Raw genomic sequence first — 20,663 nt, 5'->3', positions numbered from 1 at the left:
AGTGTCATTTTTCTAGCTTCATCTGGAGGGTGCCTGGAACCCTGGCGAGCAAGATTTCCTGTGAAATCACTGCAAGTGAAGCAGACAGCACAGAATTTGCCTTTTAGGAGTTTAAAACTTTGTTGGAAATCACAGAACGCTTGGGGTCGGAAGGGACCCCTGGAGAACATCCAGTCCAACCCCTGCCCAGGCAGGGTCACCTAGAGCAGGTGACACAGGAACACATCTAGGTGGGTTCTGAATGTCTCCGGAGAGGGAGACTCCACAATCTCCCTGGGCACCTGTTTGATGCTCTGCACCTCCATGGAAAGGAGTTTCAGGCACTGGAATATTGCCCAGGAAGGTGATGGAGTCACCATCCCTTGAGGTATTTAAGAGATATCTGGATGTGGCACTGGAGGATCTGGTTTAGGGCTTACAGCAGTGACAGGTTAATGGTTGGGCTTGATGATCTTAGAGGTCTCCTCCAGCCCTTGTGGTTCCATGATTTTAAGTCCTTCCTCGTGTGGAGGTGGATAAACACCTGAGGAGGTGTGGGGCAGCCTCCAGCAGGCAGTGCTGGGCTGGGGCGGTAAGGTTACACCTTAGATCAACCTCTGAACTCTGTCCCAGCACTGCTGGGTCAGCCCTGAGGATTAGGAGCAGCTCCAGGGAGATTATGATGGATTGTTTGTTGTTCTAATAGGGATTTTTTCCCCCTAACAAGCTAACCCTTCGTTTGTGTCTGTGCTGTGGAAAACCAGAGCCTGAGACAGGAGTGTATATTCTTTTCCTAGACTGCTGGGGTGAAATGATAATTTACTACTGTGAATATGTATCAGTGTATGGCCCAGTTTGCAGTGTCTTGCTTCAGAGCATCCCAGTAGAGAACTCGATGGTGCTGGTGGAAATGGAGCTGCTCTGCAGGCTGAAGGGAATGCAGCAGTAATGGAAACAGCATGGGGTGGCAGCTTGTTTCAGGAGTCAGTTTGGAAGGCTGGGGTAATTGTGCAAGAAACTTGGCTGAGGAAATGTATAAGGGAAGGAATCCCGACCCAGCCAAACAGGCTGGGAAGGATCCATACAGCTCTGCTTGGGCTGCACAGAATTCCTCCTTGAACTGTTCCAGTCTGGTGCACTTCCCATGCATCACATTCACACTGGGGGCAAGGACAAGCCATTCCTGGCAGGTGAAGACCCTGGGTTTGCCTCTATGCCATGGACCTTAATGGAAAGTGTTTTCTGCTTTGTTTCAGCCCTGGGATGCGATCAGATGTAAGCTCCTCTCCATCCACAACCTCAGCAACCACGGGACCACCTCCCAAGCTCTGCCTGGTGTGCTCCGACGAGGCCTCTGGGTGCCACTATGGTGTCCTGACGTGTGGCAGCTGCAAGGTGTTCTTCAAAAGGGCAGTGGAAGGTAGGACATGCTTTGATGAGTTTAGAGAGAGAAAATCCCTGGGCAGATCATCCACATTCAAACCCAGCACACAGAATCTTACTGGGACCCCTGGTTTTGCTAGGATCCTACTGGAACATCCCATCCATTAGATCACTGATGTTGTCACAGTACATCTCAGTGATAATGGTGCATTATCTGGAGCATGGATTCCATTCACACTGGAAAAATGCTCCCATTCACTCCTGGGAAAAGGATTTATTGTTGTCTTGGCTTTCGGCTCTTTCATTTTATTTCTCTGTTGTTTTTGTTCCTTTGTCCCTTTTTATACAGATGTTGGTCTGTGTGCATTAGACCTGTAAAGGTTGTGGGGTTCCAGTTTCAGGTTAGCCAGTTTGTCTAGAAGTTTGTACATAGAGTTGGTTGATCTGTTGGGTGTGAGGTTATGGCAGTTTTTTCTGCCTGCAATGTTGTTTAAATCCAGCCATGCCCCTGTGTGTTAGCTGCAGGGTAACTGGGTACCAGGGACATGTGTGGGTTTGGAGCATCGAGATTTCTCTCTAATCACAGGGAGAACATCAGCCTGGGAGCTAGAGGGGATGGCACTGGCACTGTGACTGCAGTGTGTGCAGCAGAAGGGATGTGTCATTTGGGGCTGCATCAGTAGCCACTTTGTCATCGACTAGGTTGTACCTCAAAGTCTGACTTTGCCTCAGTGTCAGATGCAGAGAAGCTGGAGCATATTCCCAGTGTCTCTGACAGGATGTGATCCCTCACGTCTGACAGAGTAGTTCTTGGTTACAGCCTTACAGACACTCCTGTCTCGTGCCCTCCTCGCACAGCCCGCGCAGCCAGACTCGCTTTCGCTGGCACCTCTGCACGTTGGGTGTCACTGGAGGAGAGGGAAGGCTGTTTGGCAGGGACAAACCACCTCTTGGGCTTCAGGAGCAGCACTTCCCCCTGCTCCCAGCTCCCTGGGTGCCATGGGGAGCTCTGGAAGTCAGAGGGATTGGGAAAGTCAAGTTCATGTCGCAGTTTTGCGAGTCACAAGGGGGAGGGACATCAGCTGAAGCTGCTCTGTAGTCTAACAAGGCTGGAGTGCAAAGCACTTTGTTTGAAGCAGAGAATCATCTGGACCTTTGGTTTAAATGAGGTCACTGGAGATCCCTCTGAGGACATATTATATGGCAGCTGCAATGTGGCATAACCATGGATTTGCCTGTTCTCGAGCTTAAATAAATCATAGGACTGTTGATACAGGAAGGAATCAACCCAGTGACTGATATTAATCAGAGTATTATGCATTAACTATTGTAAGTACATAATATATAATTATTCTAGATTAATTATTGTATCAAAATGAAAGCAGACTTGTAGCTGAAGTATGACAGTCTGTTCCTCAGGATTTACCTCTGCTTCCATTTTGATTGTTCCACAAATTTTCCCCACCCTTCACAGAATCATTCAGGTTGGAAAAGACCTCCAAGGTCATCAAGTCCATCCTTGGACCAAGCACCACCTCGTTGACCATAGCTCCAAGGACTGAGCACCCTTAATCCTTCCATTCGATAGCACAGATGTTTTCAGGGGACCTTCCAGGATCTGTTGGTTCTAGTACTCACTTCAAGGAGCAAATAATTTGCTTTTGCCTTTTATAGGCATTTTTCTTACTAGGACCACATGTACAAAGAATTTGGTTCTGCACCATCCTTGTCTTTGATAGCTGCCAGGCACCTGTTAGTGCTCAGATCGAGCTGACTCTGCACACTGCTTGCCCAGCCCTCAGCCAAGGCCCTTTTTTCCACCTTTGCCTCCAGGCCCATGTGCTGTGACAGAAATAGTCACAGAAACTGAAAGTGTCAGTGTCTAGAAAGTAGATATGAGGTGTGTTTCTGTCAGCAGAGAGTAGAACTGGAGGAGAGGAAGGATGGAGGTGGGACATCACTGTGTTTATGCAGCTCTTCACCCAAACAGCTTTTCAGGCACCCAGAGACATCTGGGTCAGCTCTCATTTTCGTGGTGCTTCGGGGCCCAGAGCCCTGGTGACTGAGTGTCTCTGGTGGCAGAACCAGCTCCATTCACCTCCCAGCACATCACCCAACACACCAACCCAGATCCTCTCCACTCTTCCCTCCTCCTCATCCTTGCCTTGCTGCAGGTCCTCACACCTCCCTCCCCGCAGATCCCCCAGCTCCTCTCCCTCCTGCTGTGCTCCACACAGTCCTGGTTCGTCAGCATTTTTAGTTCCATCTTCCAAAGTCCTGTGTCTGCAATTCCCAACCTTTTATAGGCCAATGTGCCCAAACGAGCAGAGTCCTGGAGTGCCGTAGTGTGTCACAGCCCCAGTGCCAGTGGCCACCCTGTGTGCCCCAAATCCTTGGAGACATCTCCATTGGCTCACTACTGGTTTCTGCCAGGGTATTTGTGTAGTGTCTTTGGGTTTGGAGCAGCAAAAAACAGTGAAGCACGTTCCATCTGGCTACTGGCATGTCAGACAAGAAGCATCAGCTTCCCTTTGTTTTCCCACAAGATGTGCATGTGACAAGAAGGCTTTAATACAAGGTCATACAAATTAACAGTGTCGTTTGCCCCTAGGAAAGGCAGGAGTAGGTAAGCAGTAAATACAAGAAACCAGTGAGGAGAGGAGGCTTTGTCAGGAATGAAATGGAACAGGTCAGGAAAATCTTCACCTGAAGGATCTGTATAGATGAGTGAAGCTGTGGTCTCACCACAGCATTGAGGGACAGGGAATAGTGGTCTGTGCTCCACTGCAGTGCTGCCATTGGTTTGTACCTCGTGTGTGTAGAGCTGAGTTTGGTTAGGTGGGTTAGGATGCTAATGGCAATGGTGAGTTGAGGATCTGTTGTCTGAGTTAATTAAACACAGAGTCTATGCGAGGGTCAGGAAGGCTCCTCTGCCCGAAATGGAAAGGTAGGGCGTTCATTCAGAAAAATATTGAGGTCCTCCTTGGAGTATCAACTGGAGACACTTTGTGGGAGAAGTTTGACCAAAGCCCTAGGAATGGGCTCTGCATGCCCACAATTTTCACAGCTGACTTGAAACAAATTCCTTCCCCAAGCTGTTTTTCTGTGGGAAGACTCTTGGACTCTGTTGTTAATCACTCAGACTTTGGAAAATGCTTTTGTTTCTCACAGTATTTTACTGTCAAGACTTTGCAATATGGTGTAAAAGCTGTAAAAAACTGCAGCTTTCTGCTCCCCAAAGAAATGTGCCTCCTAATCCCTGTCTGGGAGAAGGATCTGTCTGTTAGCACTACCTTTCTCGGAGTAAGTTATGTTGAGACATTTGTTCATTTAATTCAAATGATTAAGAACAGATATTCCTCTCCTGTTGCCTTGCCTTGAGCAGCCAAGAAATTGTTACTTCGTGTAGTGTTTTAGGGTCAGTTTTGCTCTGAATCTCTGGATCCAGAAAGTCAGAGAACTTGGTTTGTCCAGATCAGATTGAAGAGAAACAAGGAGGTTTCCTGACTTCCAAACCGCTGAAACTGTGTCTCTCTCTGTAGAAATCTTTCTATGAATGTTTTCAGAATGTGTTTGTGAACGTTATTTATGTCTCTTGTCAAACTGTTTAGGAAAATGGGAAACCTGCTGTAGAAGCTTCAGTAAATGTAAGAGAAAATAGCTTTAAAAATAGAGGTTGCCTGATGTTAACAAATAGAAAATAGGATTTCTACCTAAATTCATTGGCTTTGGGGGTCTAAATATGAGAAACCATTGAACCATCAAGCTTGGAGGAGAACTCTAAGACATCAAGCCCAACCATTAATCTGTCACTGCTGTAACCCCTAAACCCTAAACCAGATCCTCCAGCACCAGATCCAGACCCCTCCTAAACTCCTCCAGGGATGGTGACTCGACCACCTCCCTGGGCAATATCCCAGTGCCTGAAAATGTGTTTGGATGCCTGAAATCAGATGGATACTGGGATTGACAGGCTGAGAGGGTTGGGGCTGTTCAGTCTGGAGAAGAGAAGGTTGTGTGGAGACCTCAGAGCCCCGTCCAGGAGCTGAAGGGGCTCCAGGGAAGCTGCAGAGGGATCTGTGTTAGGAGCTGCAGGGACAGCACAAGGAGGAGTGGGGAGAAATTGAAGGAGGGAAATTGAGATTAGATTTTAGGCAGAAGTTTTCCCTGTGAGGGTGGTGAGATACTGGCCCAGGTTGCTCAGGGAGGCTGTGGCTGCCCCAACCCTGGCAGTGTTCATTCCAGGTTGGATGGAGCCTTGAGTAACCTGCTCTGGTGGGAGGTGTCCCTGCCCAGGGCAGGGGTTGGGGCTGGATGATCCCTAAGCTCCATTTAACCACTTAACACACTGTGACATCATTTTTGCGAGACGTGCAGCACAGTGAGCAAAGGTTTTGCATCATCCTGACTCCTTGAGGGTCCTGAAGGGATGAATGGCTTCATCCTCTGCTGTGGCCAGGGAGCTCATGGGTGTTGTGTTTGTGTTTGTGCTCCCAGGGCAGCACAACTACCTGTGTGCAGGGAGGAACGACTGCATCATCGACAAGATCCGGAGGAAGAACTGCCCAGCGTGTCGCTACCGCAAGTGTCTGCAGGCTGGCATGAACCTCGAAGGTGAGTCACCTCTGCTCATCTCTCTAGTGCTGGAATCCCACCCAGCACAGCTCGGGCTGCTGGTGAAGCTGAGCAGCACTGGAATATGTTAAAAGCAAGGACTGCATTTTATGAGCAGTTTAATGAGAGGCAGGAGGGTTCGGTGCTAAAATTTCTCCTCTCTGTGCTCTGTCTCTCGGTGTGTTCAGCAGAAGTGAGTCATGCACACAAACCAGGGTGATTTTTTTATTCCTGTCAGCACATATATCTCATTGCTTTTTCACTGCATAGACAGCAGAACTCCCAGAGAACACCCAGAGTGAAGTGTAAGACCTGTGGGAAGGTGTGTGACCTGCCCATCCTCACTAAGGGACCTGACACTAACACCACACAGGAGAGGGACATCCGTGGGGATTGCATCTTCAGCCTGAAGAAACTTGAAGTGGTTTTGTTCATGCTGTGGATCCTTCTTAAATATCTGTCAAAATCTCTCTAGAAAAGGCAGGTTAAATGAACTGCATATCAGTTCTGGCTTTTGAGAATCTGAAGGCCACATCAACCAGAGATTTAGCAGCAGTTGTAAAACAGCATAAAACACTTTTATTAGTGTCAGCTCCGTTTTACACTTGCTATTTTTCCCTGAGCTGCAGAGATTAATGCAGCACTTCCCAGCGCAGTTATCCCGGCGATACTTGTGTAATCACAATTGTCAGGCAGAATAAAAATGTCAGAAACGTATTTGTCAGCTGCAAGGATGAACAGAATTTCATTTCAGTCAGTGATAATATCCTTTGGTAAGATGTGAGTGGTGAATTAAGGGAAAGGGATACATGAGCCACATGTTGGAGCCCATGTTAGCACATCCTTTCTGCCTCTTCTGCTTCCAGCTCTCTCAGGAGGACACAGCACCAGTTCTGTGTGCTGCAGGTGCCTCTCTGCTCCTTCCTTCAGAGCAGAGGGCACAAACCCAAGGGTCTGACGTGCTCTGTGACACTCTTACAGGGTGTCCCTCCCTCAGGGTGGAGAAGGGATGTTGCTACTTGGTTTGTTGAGGTGTTGCCATGATCCCTGCACAGGACAGGAGGGTACAGCCAAAATCTACAACAGTGGGTTCTAAAATAAACCCCTAAAGGACATGAGGCTGTGAGGGAGTGTCTCCCAGGAGCTGGAGTTGGGCTTTGGACACTTCCATGGGGCTGGAGCTCATGCTGCAGAGGTGACAGGAGCACAGACCTTTGGTCTGCTCACGGTGTCTGAGGGTCCTTGCCCTGCTGGGCTGGTGTGGCCAGGGGCAGGTACAGGGAACAGCAAAACCTGAAGACAGTTTAAACAGTGCCAAACCCTCAGTTTCTGTTTCGAGGTGGAAAAAAATTCTTTTTGGTTTAAGGCTTGCTTCAGTTTTTTCTCTTCACAGTTGTTCTCAAAATACATCCATGATATTAATAATTTGTCTATATGAAAAGGCACTTGGAAGGTTTGGTGCTCTAGGGGTAAGATGCAGCACTCTAACTGCAAGGCATAGTCCTCTCACAGTGAGCCTTTCCCTTGCAGCAATTTCAGTAGACTCTAATATCTGTCTCGGGCTCTAGGGAATGGAATACCAGAATTCCAGACTGGCTTGGGTTGGAAGGAACCCTAAAGATATCTCGTTCCACCCCTGCCATGGGCAGGACACCTCCCACCAGCCCCATCCAGCCTGGCCCTGACATGCTGAGTCGCCTTTGTGCAGCAGAGAAAATGAAATGGAATGATGTCAGATATTTGCCATTTCTCCCCATGGAGGTTGGCCCCTTTCCAGTGCAGTTTGTCTGAGTTCTGGCACAGAGAATCCCAGAGAATAGTGAGGTTTTGGAGGATGGATGCTGTTATGTAAGTTGTTGGAGAAGGAGGTGGGGGAAGCTTTTAGGGCTGAGAGGGAAAAGGAATCTTGAAAGTCAGCAACACAAAACTGGAAGAACCTGGAGTAGTGTGAAAGGGTGAAAAACACCCTGAGAACGAGGATTTATGGGACAACTCTGAACAGATGGGAATTGGTGGTGCAGAAAAGCAAACTGGGAGACAGCACAAAGGGCAGGAGAGACCAAAAACCAGTTTCTTTTATCTCATCTGTGTGATGGTCACAGGTCAGGAATTACTGTTGCTTAAAAGAGAATTACATTTGAATACTTTTTGAACAATAATTTCTCTCTGAAGAGTCTCCAGCTGCATCCTCAGTGCATCAGTCATGGTCACAGCAAACCAGGGGGTGACCGAACGAGACCCCAATATCCACCCTGGGCCCTTTGCACTCCCCTGACCTGCTGCTGGGCTTCAACCCACCCAGCCACACTTGGGGTATCTCTTGGTTTTAATACCTGCAGTGAATTTCCCTGTGAAGTATTGGGTAGAAGACTAATTTATTCTTAAATAAGTAAATAAATACATGGAATCTGCCATGATTTCATTCTGACCTGCTCTTGTCCTGAACGTAAAAGTGGCTCCTTCCACCCTAGAAAAATCTAACTTGATAAGTTTCTCTTAATCCTTTTTGTCATGGAACCATTAAGGTTGGAAAAGACCTCCAGGACCACCAGGTCCATCAGTCCTCCCTTTGGCCCTACTTATCACCCTCTTCTGGAACTTTCTGTTTCCTCTTGTGTGTGTTTTTGGGCGTAGGGGGCTGGAAAACCATCAGACTCTCAAGCTTGCAGGTACCAGAGATTTACACAGCAGCATAATGATATTTTGTACTACAGCCTTTATTTCCTTGAGCTCTCATTTCCGCTCCCACCACTAATTGGTGTTCCTTGGCAGCTCTTTTCTTTGTGATGTGCTGGAAGAAAAGATTTATTGTTAGGTTTTATGCCTGTAAAAATCATCCCATAATTTTTTTGGCTTTTCATGCTGCATTTTACAGTTAAACTTGGCAATTTATGGGGTTTTTCTGCACTCTTCAGTTGGAATTTATTCCCATTTTTTGAAGGATGGTTTTTTCTTTCTGACACCGTTCCTTGCCCTGCCCTGAGTGCCGTGGGGCCGCTGTGGATCCCAGTTTGGAAGGAAGGTGTCTCGGTGGAGCTGGTGGTGGGCAGGTCCATCCCCCACCTGGCCCAGGTGCACAGACCATCTGCCCTCCGGGCAGGGAAGAGGATGCCAAACCACAGGGGGTTGGGGTCTGGGGGGATTTGTTTGTTTTCGACAGAAAATCTTGGATGCTTTTCCATCCATGCTGAGTTTACCTGCGTGGGTTGTCTCCTGCAACATGCCCTCAGGAGCTGGGCCTAATTTGTGGGCTTTTTATATCTGAAAGCAAATTAGAAGGAAATACATTATCTCTACCTTTTATTTTTCGGTGAGTTACAACTATAGATCTACGTCAGGGCCAGGAACAGCCTAAAAAAATTCTTGCCTAATAATTTGTCCTATCAGATCTGTTTATTTTGATTATAATTTTATCAGACTTTCTGGGCTGGAGATGCTCCATCCAGGTGTCTGCAGGAAGCTGAGGGCATGTGCTTCTAAATTTAAGTCAAAGCAGTTCATTTGCTCTGCAGAACACGGATAATGGGGCAGAAAACACCAGGAGGTGGAAAGGAGCTTTGAGCAGCCATTCCATAACTGGGATGAGAATAACAAGCAGCTCTTTGCTCCAAGGAAAGAGCTGTTGCTATTCCCCAACAGCAGGCTTGGCACGTGTGGCCAGTCCACAAAACTTTGGGAAAGTGGAAATTCTACAAGGTCCATAGAGGATTCCTTGTCTTTGGCAGTTGGTCCCTGAAGGCTCCGTCGTAGCCAGAGGGGGAAGCAGGGCCAGGAGGGGATTCACGTGTGGTGCCTTTGGGATGCTGAGAGAGTCTGAGTAGGTCAGGAGGAACTCTGCATGTGAAACCACATTACGTGGTGCTTTTATGGGCTCCTGATTTATCTCGGAAGTGCCAGGACAGAACCAATTCATTAGCTGAGACACACAGGGACAGAACTCGTTCCGTTTGGTCTCCGTTGGGCAGCACATCCCGTGTGGGCTGCCTGAGACCAGGAGGAGACTCCATTAGGGACAAGATGCTAATAAAATTGTTGCTCCAACTTTTTGTAGTTTGCAGTTAACATCTCTGTGTGATGTTTTATTTATTTGGTGAATGAGGTTTATGGTTTAATTGTGCAGCAGTGATTTATGTGTGAGGGAGCTGGCAAGGGAGAAACCTCCTCCTGCCCAGCATTTGAACAAAAAGCTGTTTTCCCTGGCTCCAGGGAGCCAGCAACTTCTTACCCATTAAATCTACTGTTTTACTTTCTTTTGCCTGGTTTCTATACTTAATATTTTAAGGAATATTTAAAGTGTGCAGTCCTGCAAGTGTTTCCAGTGGTAGGACTGGGCCTTGTGTTCACAGAATGTCCTGAGCTGGGAGGGATCCACAGGGATCATCAGTCCAACTCCTGCTCGGGACACCCCAAAAACCAACCCTGAGCCTGAGAGCATTGGCCAAACACTCCTGGAGCTCTGTCAGCCTTGGGGCTGTGCCCACTGCCCTGGGGAGCTGTTCAGTGCCCAAACACCTCTGGGGGAAGAACTGTTTTCTACTATCTAAGGATATTAGAAATATTACATGTTTTAGGATCAGCCTTGTAAGGTACCTGCAGACATTGCTGAACACTTGGAAACATTGACAGAAACGTGACTTTCATTAAAGCCTAAAAGGAGCTTAATTTCATTGGAAGTCCAGCTAGAATTCATGAGGAATGTTTTCCTTTATGGCCAACTGCTGTGCAGGGTTCCATGGCCAGGCCCAGCTGCAGGGGGAGGAAAGCAGCGTTTCCTCTGGCACCTGTTCATCGCTGTGCTGTCACTTTCCATTGTCTCACCTGTGACTTCCCCAACCTTTCCCAGCTCGGAAAACAAAGAAGAAGATCAAAGGGCTGCAGCAGGCGAGTGCCACGGGCAGCCGGGACGGGGCCGAGGCCGCCGGGAACAAGAGCATCGTCCCCGCGTCGCTGCCGCAGCTGACGCCGACGCTGGTGTCGCTGCTGGAGGTGATCGAGCCCGAGGTGCTGTACTCAGGCTATGACAGCACACTGCCCGACTCCAGCTGGAGGATCCTCTCCACCCTCAACATGCTGGGAGGAAGGCAGGTGGTGGCTGCAGTCAAGTGGGCAAAGGCAATCCCAGGTAAGGCACAGACATTACACAGTGTAGTCTTCTCGTTGTCATTAAAGTCTTCATATTGGGTGTCCTTCAAAGCTGGTCAGGTGAAGGGTTAGTGATAACTGGGCTTGCTCATGTCTCAAAGACTTCTGGAGTAGAAAAGCAGAACAAAATGCAGATGTAAAAATTTATTTGCCACAAATTATGCTATTTTGCTTGAACACTTTGGCCACTGAAGGTTAAAAAGTATATTAAAATGGAGATTTGATTTAGAACTAATACAGAGATCTGTTTTTATTAGCTTAATCTCCACCTCCTAGAATCACAGGATAGTTTGGGTTGGGAAGGACCTTAAAGCTCATCTCATCCCACCCCTGCCATGGGCAGGGACACCTTCCACCAGCTCAGGCTGCTCCAAGCCCCATCCAACCTGGCCCGGAACACCATCTCAGGGATGGAGCAGCCACAGCTTCTTGGAGCAGTAGATCATTATTTCTTGGCTATTTTTAGCAGTGAGGTTCTGTTTCAGACACTGGTGCTGCTGTGATGGCTCATCTGGCTCTGTGTTCATGGGTGGTTCTTACTCCCTCTCAGTATCTGCAGTTTTTTCCTGACTGGGAGCAGGTGTTTGAGCACCAGTTCCAGGGTGGAGGTCAAGATGTTCATTTTCTCTCCAGCTCTGTAGCTACATGGTTAGACTGACTCTTACCTGGGGATCAGGGAGGTTTGTTGCTGTTTTGGCTCCCACCTGAAGACACAGTTAGACACGGAAGAAGTGATGTCGGATCTCAGCCTTGGCCATAGCACATGGCATCTGCCTGGGGAGAGGCCAGGGCCAAGGAAAGCTGAAGATCTGTTTATTCCTGCAGAACAAAGACCAGTGTTTATCTCCCTCTCACTCCTGTCAGTGCTGTTAGCTACCTGTTCTCAGAAACCCTGGCAAAAACACCTCTGTGACGCATGCGTTGCCCAAAAATAACATCACAGAACAGGTCTGCCAAAGAGGGAAAAAAAGAAGAAAGTCTGATAATGAGATTTATGAGTCATAACAGCTTTGCTTTGAGCAGAGGAAATAAATTAGCAGTGGGAAAGAAAGGCTGGAAAACTCAAGTGTATCTGTGTCCAGCAGAGCTGGGACTGCAGAGGTGTGTGTCTCTCCTAGCTGGCAAGGTGGAGATCAGTCAGGGGTTGGGCTTGACGACCTCAGAGGTGTTTTCCAAGCTGGATGATTCTGTCAGGGCTCCTGACACTGGGCAGTTACTCTGGATTAGCTCAGTTTCCTCTAGGAGAGGTTCACATGCACACACTTCCTTCTGGGACAGGTCCTTAGGAGACCGTCTGGTATTCCCAAACCTCACACACTTCCTTCTGGGACAGGTCCTTGGGAGACCATCTGGTATTCCCAAACCCGAATTTAGATACCACTTCATCAAACACTTCCATGTTCATTATCTCTGCTGAAGTTTCCCTAATTAGCCAAACCCTTCAGGTTACAGCATATGCTCTCAATGAAAATGCCAATCCCCTCTTTAATAACTGCATTAATAGCAGCTACTCTTATCATTCTTATCTCCCCTCCTTTGTTTGCTGAGGTGGTTCCTCAGAGTGTTTAATTTGTGGATCCTGCTCCTGGTTGTGCCTCACCAGCCAGGCTGTCACCAGCCAGCACTCCCTGCCAGGCCCCTTACTCGGGATTTCAAAATAGCCTTTTCCTGAGCAGGGTTTGAGCACAGATTGCAAGGTTTGGCCCAGTAAATTGGAACCACTTCAAAACCCTCTGCCTGTGTTTTCGAAGCAGTAACTGGTCGTCCCTGCTGCCCCCAAAACCAGGAGCTGTCTGGAGCTGTGAGACACACCAAGTTTGTTACATATTCCTCCCCTGTCTGTTGGCACATCCTCAGGAAGCAGCTTTTTAGATGCTATGAGCTCTTTAGATGTCAGATGCTTAATAAAGTTTGATAAAATCAGCTCGAGTTCAGGCTTCAAGAATGATTCAGTGTGGCACAAGAGTTTCCTCCTGACTGTGGGCAGGATCTAGCAGGAACTCGTGCTGCAAATCTGAAGCTCTTGGTGTTTTCAGCCCCTCGGAGGGATCACTTGTCAGATTTTAGCCATTCCCTCATTGTTCTGTTGCCTCTATTGATGTGACACATGAGACTCAAAGCAGTTAGTGCTGGTAACTTATGCAATGCTTATTCTCTAAGTTCAGTGCACAATTGTTGTTGAATAGGATCAGAATTTGACATTAAGTTCGTTGTCTAGTGAACTGCTCTCATGAAGAGTGACAAACCCTGTTATTTTTGGAAGGCAGCCCAGGAATTACAGAGTATGAGAAATGTAACTGTTGCCTTTTAGGATCTGACTGACCATCGGGGCCAGAGAAGCACACACAGAGATACTGTGACTTTTTAAGATCACATCACCTTTTCCCCCCTGCAGTACTCATTCACTGATCACACAGCAGTTGTGCTGCCCACACCCTGTCCCTTCTCCAAGTCAGACAAGATTTGTCCTTCGTTTGTTGGTTTTTTCACCTGACACCTTCACTCCCCAATTTCTACTCCTCCAGGTTTCCGCAATCTGCACCTGGATGACCAAATGACCCTCCTGCAGTACTCCTGGATGTTCCTGATGGCCTTTGCTCTAGGCTGGAGGTCATACAAGCAATCCAATGGCAACCTGCTGTGCTTCGCCCCAGACCTGATCATTAACGAGTGAGTAAGAGCCGCCGCGCTCGGGGCACTGAGTCACCCGAGCATGGAGCAGCCTCTCTCTGGCAACTTGTTTGCCTTTCAGCAGCTTGCTTAGGGCTTTAACTAAGTCAAACCCAAGGAAGGTAATTGAGATATTAAGTGTATTTATATCCAGAAGTTTTTGTGGGAGGTGTTTGTGCTTGAACGTTCCATATTGTGACTGTTCCTGCACCATTCACTAGAGTCACTCGTTTTGTCAGAGCCACAACAGTCACAGCTAAAAATATGTCTAGGATGGAGAGGAGAGTTTGGCAAATTGCATAATGCTCTGTCTGGTGAGTGTGTAGAAGTGGTGGCATGGCCCTGCCAGTTTCTAGCTGTTTCTGATCCCTTAAACATTTGTGTCTGAGCCTGGTTAAAACAGGGCTCAAAAGTCAAGGTGGAAGAACCCCATGGATGTAAATGTTCCTGTTGAACTTTGTTACCGATTTTCAAGAAAAGTGGAATTTTCTGGAATGTTTGGACACCTTTTTTCGTGCACCACACATCATTTTCCTTGCATTTTTCCAAGCTTGTGTTGTGCAGTAACTGTGGAGGAAGGAAAGAGGGAATTTGGGGTTGTTGAGGTGATTGGATCTTGCTCCTGTCTCTGTTTTCTGGTGCTAAGACGGAGGCAATGCCACTGCCATTTTTTGACACAGCCTTAATACTTTTGGTCCTGTTGCACTTCATAACCACAAAATACTTAACAGCTAGACCTTCTATAATGTCATGTATCTGCTCAAGCATCTGAGCAGCATCAACATTTCATGCCTTTATCCTTGCACCAGCCCTGTCCAGCATCATCTTGGTATAGTCACTTCTTGCTTAGACAGAGTAGCAAGATCCACTAGCTGATGCAGTCTGTAGTGGGAAAGAGGATTAAATTCTGGTCTTCTGAAGTCTTAAGCTGCCAGTTCAGTCTTTAGCTCAGTCTCCTCCTGACAATGGAATATTTATTGGCTATTCCACTTCTGTGTCTGTAACCTATTCATTCTTTATGGAGCTATGTCTGTACTGTAACACTGCAACACTGTACACAATATCTGTGGGTTTATATACACACACACAAAACTCGTTTCAAGTTGGTGAAAAGTTTGGCAGCTTAATGAGTCTTGGACTTTAGGCCATCATTTAGTACTTGGAAATGGTTTAAACCTGTGATTCTGCAGTATTGTATAACTGTTTCCCCAGTGTGTGTCAAAACATGCCCTGCTGGAACTGGCACTGGTGCCGTATCAGCTTTTGGCCTCTGGGTATGTCACAGTGTGCCCGAAATTACAGCGAGCACAGTTGTGTTCATCAAGCAGCAAATGCCATTTAATTGCTGCCCAGCTTGAGAAGGAAGTTCCTGGAAGTCCTGGGCCTTGGGATTTTGACTCTGGATGCATATGCTCATCCTGCTCCTCAGTGTGAGGTCACCTCTGTGGTCTCATTTGTCCTTATAGCAAATCTGATCTGCCATACAGAATGTCAAGAGATTACAGTTTTGTAAGCAGTGTTTTGTCAGGTCTCTTATTCCCCAGATTTTTTTCCCCAGCATTCTTCTGAACTCATTTTGTGGAGTCGGTGTCATCTGGTTCTCACAACACCAGCATCTTGTTTACTGGGTTTTAGTCTTTCGCAGACTTTGCTGAACCAAGTGACTCACAGCAGTGTTGAAAACCATCACGTGCTTTTGTCATGCACACGCATCCCCCACAGCCAGCACGTATGTGTTTCAGCCACAGTCCTGAGCTCTGTGCTCTGGGGTGGACCAGATGACCCACTGTGGTCCCTTCCAACCTAACTGGTTCTGTGGCTGTTCCGTGGGCTCTGGACTGTGTGGGAACACCTCCAGTGCCCCATGGGTGTTCCCTTTGGAGCTGGGTACTAGCGCAGAGGAGCACCAGGTACTTGCAGCACAAGGTGATGGACCAGATGTGCAGTCACTAAAGCAGAATCACTTCACAGTGATAACTGCTGTCAGTCAGCTCGTTGAGTCTCGGGTTATGTGACTGCATTTATGCATGTCAGCAGGGAGCAGAAGCTTTGCCAGTGTCACCAGGGAGCTCCCAGGGCCCATCCCAGGCTCTGCCTCCTGCCCCAGTGGCTCCCAAGCTGCCATGGGGTGTAGGCAGCTGCCAGGCCTTAGCTCTTCCCTGGCATTGCCAGTCCTGGTTATCCCAGAGCTCTAGTGGGAACCCAGTGTGGGTCTGTGGTAGTTTCAGCTGAGCAGGCAGCGTGTGGTGTCCTCACTGAGAACAATGTCTAGTTGAATTAGCTAAGCACAGCACCGAGTTGAAGTATTATATCTGGTTTATGTGTGGGCAAATGAATCCATGGGGTTGGAAAAGCATGGAGGGGAACCAGGAGCCTGGGCAAGAAGAGAGAGAGAGCCCCGAGGCTCTGCCCCTGGCTGGGTCCCCATCCCTGCTGGGAGCAGCTCATGTGCCCTGGCCAGGAGACCTGGAGGGAACGTCTGGCAGCGGCTGTGCCAGGGCCAGGCAGTGACTCAGCCTCCTCGTGCTGTGCCTGGCCCTGCTGCCCTGTGGGCAGCACACAGAACCCCTCGCTCAGGGCAGGGGCTGGGGCTGCCCCTTCTTCAGGCACCTACAGTTCACACGTGGCCCAAGGTCTCTGTGCCTTCCTATGGACTCTGAGCCGTGTAGATGTGGCTGCTCCTACAGACAGAAACAAAAGCCAGGCTGGCCCATTTCATAACGTTCATTTTAACCTTCTGCCCAGAAATGGGCCTAGTTTTACTGGAGGAAAAACTGCTGAGCCCTGTCAGAGAATGTGTTTGAATTACTCAATTTGAAATATGTGAGATGCCCTTTGATACAGCCCCGAGAGGTCAGGGGAGCGTTTGCCAACCGGCCAAATAGTGGCTTTGTGTCAAGTGCCCTGAGAAACATCCCATGGCCCAACATTGCCCTTACTCCTGTTTCATGCAGCTTTACCTTAGGTGCACTCTGTGCTCGTGCTGTGACTCCTTGATTTGGAATGCCAACCTAAGGGCAGCGTTTCTGCGCTCGTGTGTGCCCACATGTAGGCACAGGGCAGTGCCACATGTAGTCCTGTCCCACCAGAGGGATTGTCCAGCTGCATTTGGAAGTGGTGGGGCTTTACACTTGTACTTGGTCTGGTTTAGTACTGTTCCCAGAGTTTGCATTTCTGTCTTTCAAAACGCACCAGAATTCCCACTCATGCTCAGGGGCTGCTTCTTTCCACTCAGGGTTTCCTGGGATGCTGTGAGGGTATGTTGTATAATCCTCCTGCAGGGCTAATGGAGGGAGAATGGAACACTGATAGCAGCTTTGGAGGAATTGTCATTTCATGGCTAAATCTTACCCTTAACTTCGCAGGGATCCCATTTTGTGTCTGCAGATTACAATGTTGAATAGGTGATGTCTTAGGGAGGTGACACATCGTTAACGAAAAATACAGTTCTAACATCCCTGCAGAGGGATTGTGTGCTCATTGCTTATGAAACAGATTATTTTGCCTGTCTCTCCTCTACAAAAAATACCATGAGAAAGCATAAATCTATCTCACTCTTCAGAATTAATCTGTTCATTTCCCACCCAAAACTAATTCCACAACACTGACAGTAACCAGCTGCAGCAGCACACGTAGAGGGGATTGGTGTGATGAGGTACTAAATAAAAGGAATGTCTTGGTGCAAGGTTTCATTAAACTAGGGAAAAAAATGAAAGGGGCAGATAAAAACATAATGTTTGTTATTCTGATTCCAAGATTTTCCTCTGGTTGTCAACATGACTTTCCATTTGTGGTTAGAAACCTGATTATTGCAGTTCACAGGTCATGAAATTTGATTGCAGTGCTAGTCATTGCCTTACAGACGTGGAACGATGTGAGTGTAAAGTCACTTTGAAAACTGGGAAGCTGCAGAAAGTTAGTGCTATTAGTAGGGAGTTAAATGTGTTGAAAGACTTGGAGAAATCTCAGGTCCAGTGTAGCAAACCATCATGTTTCCTTAGGCAGATGAAATCCTTCGGCCCTGCCAGGCTTGGATAACTCTGTTCCACAGCGACTGAGCCTGGTTTGATGTCAGGTTGTGCAGCACTGTGGTGCTGGCTGTGGACAGCAGAGCTTGCTGGTGGGTCCCTGGTGCAGACAGACCTCCTTTGTCACACTGGGGCTCCTCGTCCTGAGCTCTGGGCCAATGTTCATCTGTGTGCCCAGGGCAGACAGCTCTGCTCTCTGCCGAGGGAGCATCGCTTTGCTGTGCCATAGCTCACGGAGCAGTTCCTCAGTGCCTCTGCACCCCCTGCCCAGGGCAGCCTGGGGAGAGCCACACTTGCACCTTCGGATGTCTGGGTATCTCAGTAATCTCTGCTTTTGTCCCTCAGGCAGAGGATGAACCTCCCGTGTATGTATGAACAATGCAAACACATGCTCATGGTCGCCCGAGAGCTCTCACGGCTTCAAGTCTCCTACGAGGAGTATCTCTGCATGAAGACATTGCTCCTCCTCTCTACAAGTAGGTGAACAGTTTCATACCTGTGTGAACACCCTAAGTTTAACTCACAGCATGTCCATGCTTAGCTTAAACTCTGCTAGGCATCTAAATAGCATGGAAAATGCAACAAGTTGCACCTCAGCATGGGGAAGAACTTCTTTCCGTGGAGGTGGCAGAGCACTGGAACAGGTGTCCAGGGAGGGCATGGAGTCTCCCTCTCGAGACATTCGAAACCTTGGATAAGGGGGAATAGCCTGGGATATTGGGAAGGAATTCCTCCCTGTGAGTTCATTACACTGAGGGTGTAAACATGCCTTGTCTTTTGTATTTCCAGTGAGTAACAGCATTAATTCTTCTACAGAAATGAGGAGCTGATCCCTCTGGGCTGTTCCCTGGTGGGAGCAGGAGGAGGCTGTGCCCCAGTGCTGCTGGCACTGCAGGCAGTGGGTGACAGGGACACTGCACTGCTGTGGCCAGTTCTGCCCTCCCCGGTGCCTCGGGAGCAGTGTGGGGCACTGTGTGCCCTGGCTGGTCCCCCAGGCCTGACGCCCCAGCACCCTGGCAGGGCCTGGCACAGCCTCTGTGCCAAGCCCAGAACTGGGACAAGGGCTCTTTGAGAGGAAACCTCGAGCCTCTCGCAGCCGTGGGCTTTGTAGGAACTTAAAACTTCCCCGAAACTGCAGACTTAGAACAGTTTCTGTTTGATTCTGAAATCTCTCCCAAAAATTCCTCAAGTGTTTTTCTGGGTGTGGTGGAGGCCAGCTTTGCTTAGAGGAACTGGAAGTTTCCTTAGAGAGATTTCCACGGCAGAAGTGGCGAAGAGGCAGTGGCAGAGCTCAGCTGGGGGAGTGAGGTTGGGCAGGCCCTGAGTTACCCAGTGAGGGAAGACAATAAAATACATCTTCACGTTTCATTGAGTACATACATTGTGTGAGTGGCACATTGTAGAACTCTGGGGAGTTGAATAGCTGAAATTTGTATAGCTCTTTAATCCACAGCTTCACAACTTTTGTTTGTTTATTGTGTGTCTGTGTGAAGTTCTCCAAGAGGAGGAGGAGTGAAACAGGAAGCCCACACGGGTCTAGACACGTAGCACACACAGACGTAGCTCACAGACCTTTTCCCTTTGAATTACTGAAGCAGCAGTTGGCAGGTGTCACCTCCTGTGTAGACAAGGCAGACAAGACACTTCACTCCAGCTCCTCTCAGGTGGTGGCAGTGCAGTGAGGGTTGGATTTCCTAAGGAAGTCAATGTGCTTTGTGGCCTCTTTCCTCCCCTCCTGCTTTGTCTCAGCTCTTTCTCTTCTCTCTCTTCAGCTTTTTCCATTCACTTCACCAAGGTGTCCAAAGGCTTCAAGTGAAGCATCTTAAGGACCACTGGAGTCCATGTGCTTGATTTGTCTGGGTTAGCCTTTAGAAGGACCATCCTCATAGGAGGACACAAGCACAGGGACTGAACCTGGGTTTGAGTCCTCACACCATGTGTTTCTGACCCCAGTGCCTCATCTGTTCAGTGTCCATGTCCCAACCTTATTCCACAGAGCTCTGCCCAAGTCCCAGTTCCCCCTGGCTCTGGCAGTCGGTTTGTTGTCCAGTCTGTCACTGCCTCTCCTGGACGTGTTACATGATCCATGTCAGGAGGCTTGGAACTAGGTGATCTTCTGAGATGCTCTCTGAGCCAAGCCATCCCGTGATGCTGCCCCTGCTCTTCCCTTGGCACGCAGAATTTTCATGGAATCTTCCTAATGTCACGTTTCCCCACACATGGAGAACATGGGAGCTCCAGCCCTGGTGGTTCTTCCTCAAAGCACTTTCAGGGATCAGTGGTGCTCCAGTCTCCTTCCCTCTCTTTCTTGGTTTTTCTTCCAGCCTGTAAACTTTTGGGGGTTTTACTTTCATTTTGCAGCAGTCTTGTGCTTTGTTCAGCTAGTCATCAATCCCAGTTCCTGCTCTTCCCTTGTCTCTCTGCTGTCGTTTCAATTGATCCAAAGTCCTTTATGTTTTGGTCATTTTCATAGAGTAACAGAATCCCAGACTGGTTAGGGAACCTTAAGACTGGAAGGGACCTTAAAGCTCATCTCATTACAACCTGGCCTGGAACACTCCCAGGGATGGAGCAGCCACATCTTCTCTGGACAACCTGTACCCAGTGCCTGAGCACCTCACAGGGATCAATTCCCTTGATCCAAAGTCCTTTATGTTTTGGTCATTTTCATAGAGTAACAGAATCCCAGACTGGTTAGGGAACCTTAAGACTGGAAGGGACCTTAAAGCTCATCTCATTACAACCTGGCCTGGAACACTCCCAGGGATGGAGCAGCCACATCTTCTCTGGACAACCTGTACCCAGTGCCTGAGCACCTCACAGGGATCAATTCCCTCATCTAACCTA

At 48.3% G+C, this 20,663-nt stretch overlaps 1 protein-coding gene across 1 annotated transcript in view; it reads left to right on the top strand.

Annotated features, from left to right (window-relative positions):
- Nucleotides 1–1,236: 1,236 nt before the first annotated feature.
- The window catches only part of NR3C1 (nuclear receptor subfamily 3, group C, member 1 (glucocorticoid receptor)), a 21,178-nt gene continuing 1,751 nt past the window's right edge, over nt 1,237–20,663 (top strand). Inside the window, exons 1-5 of the mRNA XM_009073534.1 lie at nt 1,237–1,399; nt 5,860–5,976; nt 10,820–11,098; nt 13,644–13,788; nt 18,162–18,292. Coding sequence (XP_009071782.1) covers nt 1,243–1,399; nt 5,860–5,976; nt 10,820–11,098; nt 13,644–13,788; nt 18,162–18,292 — 829 coding nt within the window. The 5' untranslated portion in view covers nt 1,237–1,242. The remainder of the gene's footprint in view (nt 1,400–5,859; nt 5,977–10,819; nt 11,099–13,643; nt 13,789–18,161; nt 18,293–20,663) is intronic.

This window comes from Acanthisitta chloris, unplaced genomic scaffold, assembly GCF_000695815.1.
Source record: "Acanthisitta chloris isolate BGI_N310 unplaced genomic scaffold, ASM69581v1 scaffold15834, whole genome shotgun sequence".
Lineage (NCBI taxonomy): Eukaryota > Metazoa > Chordata > Aves > Passeriformes > Acanthisittidae > Acanthisitta > Acanthisitta chloris.
This window is presented reverse-complemented; position numbering and strand designations above follow the sequence as displayed.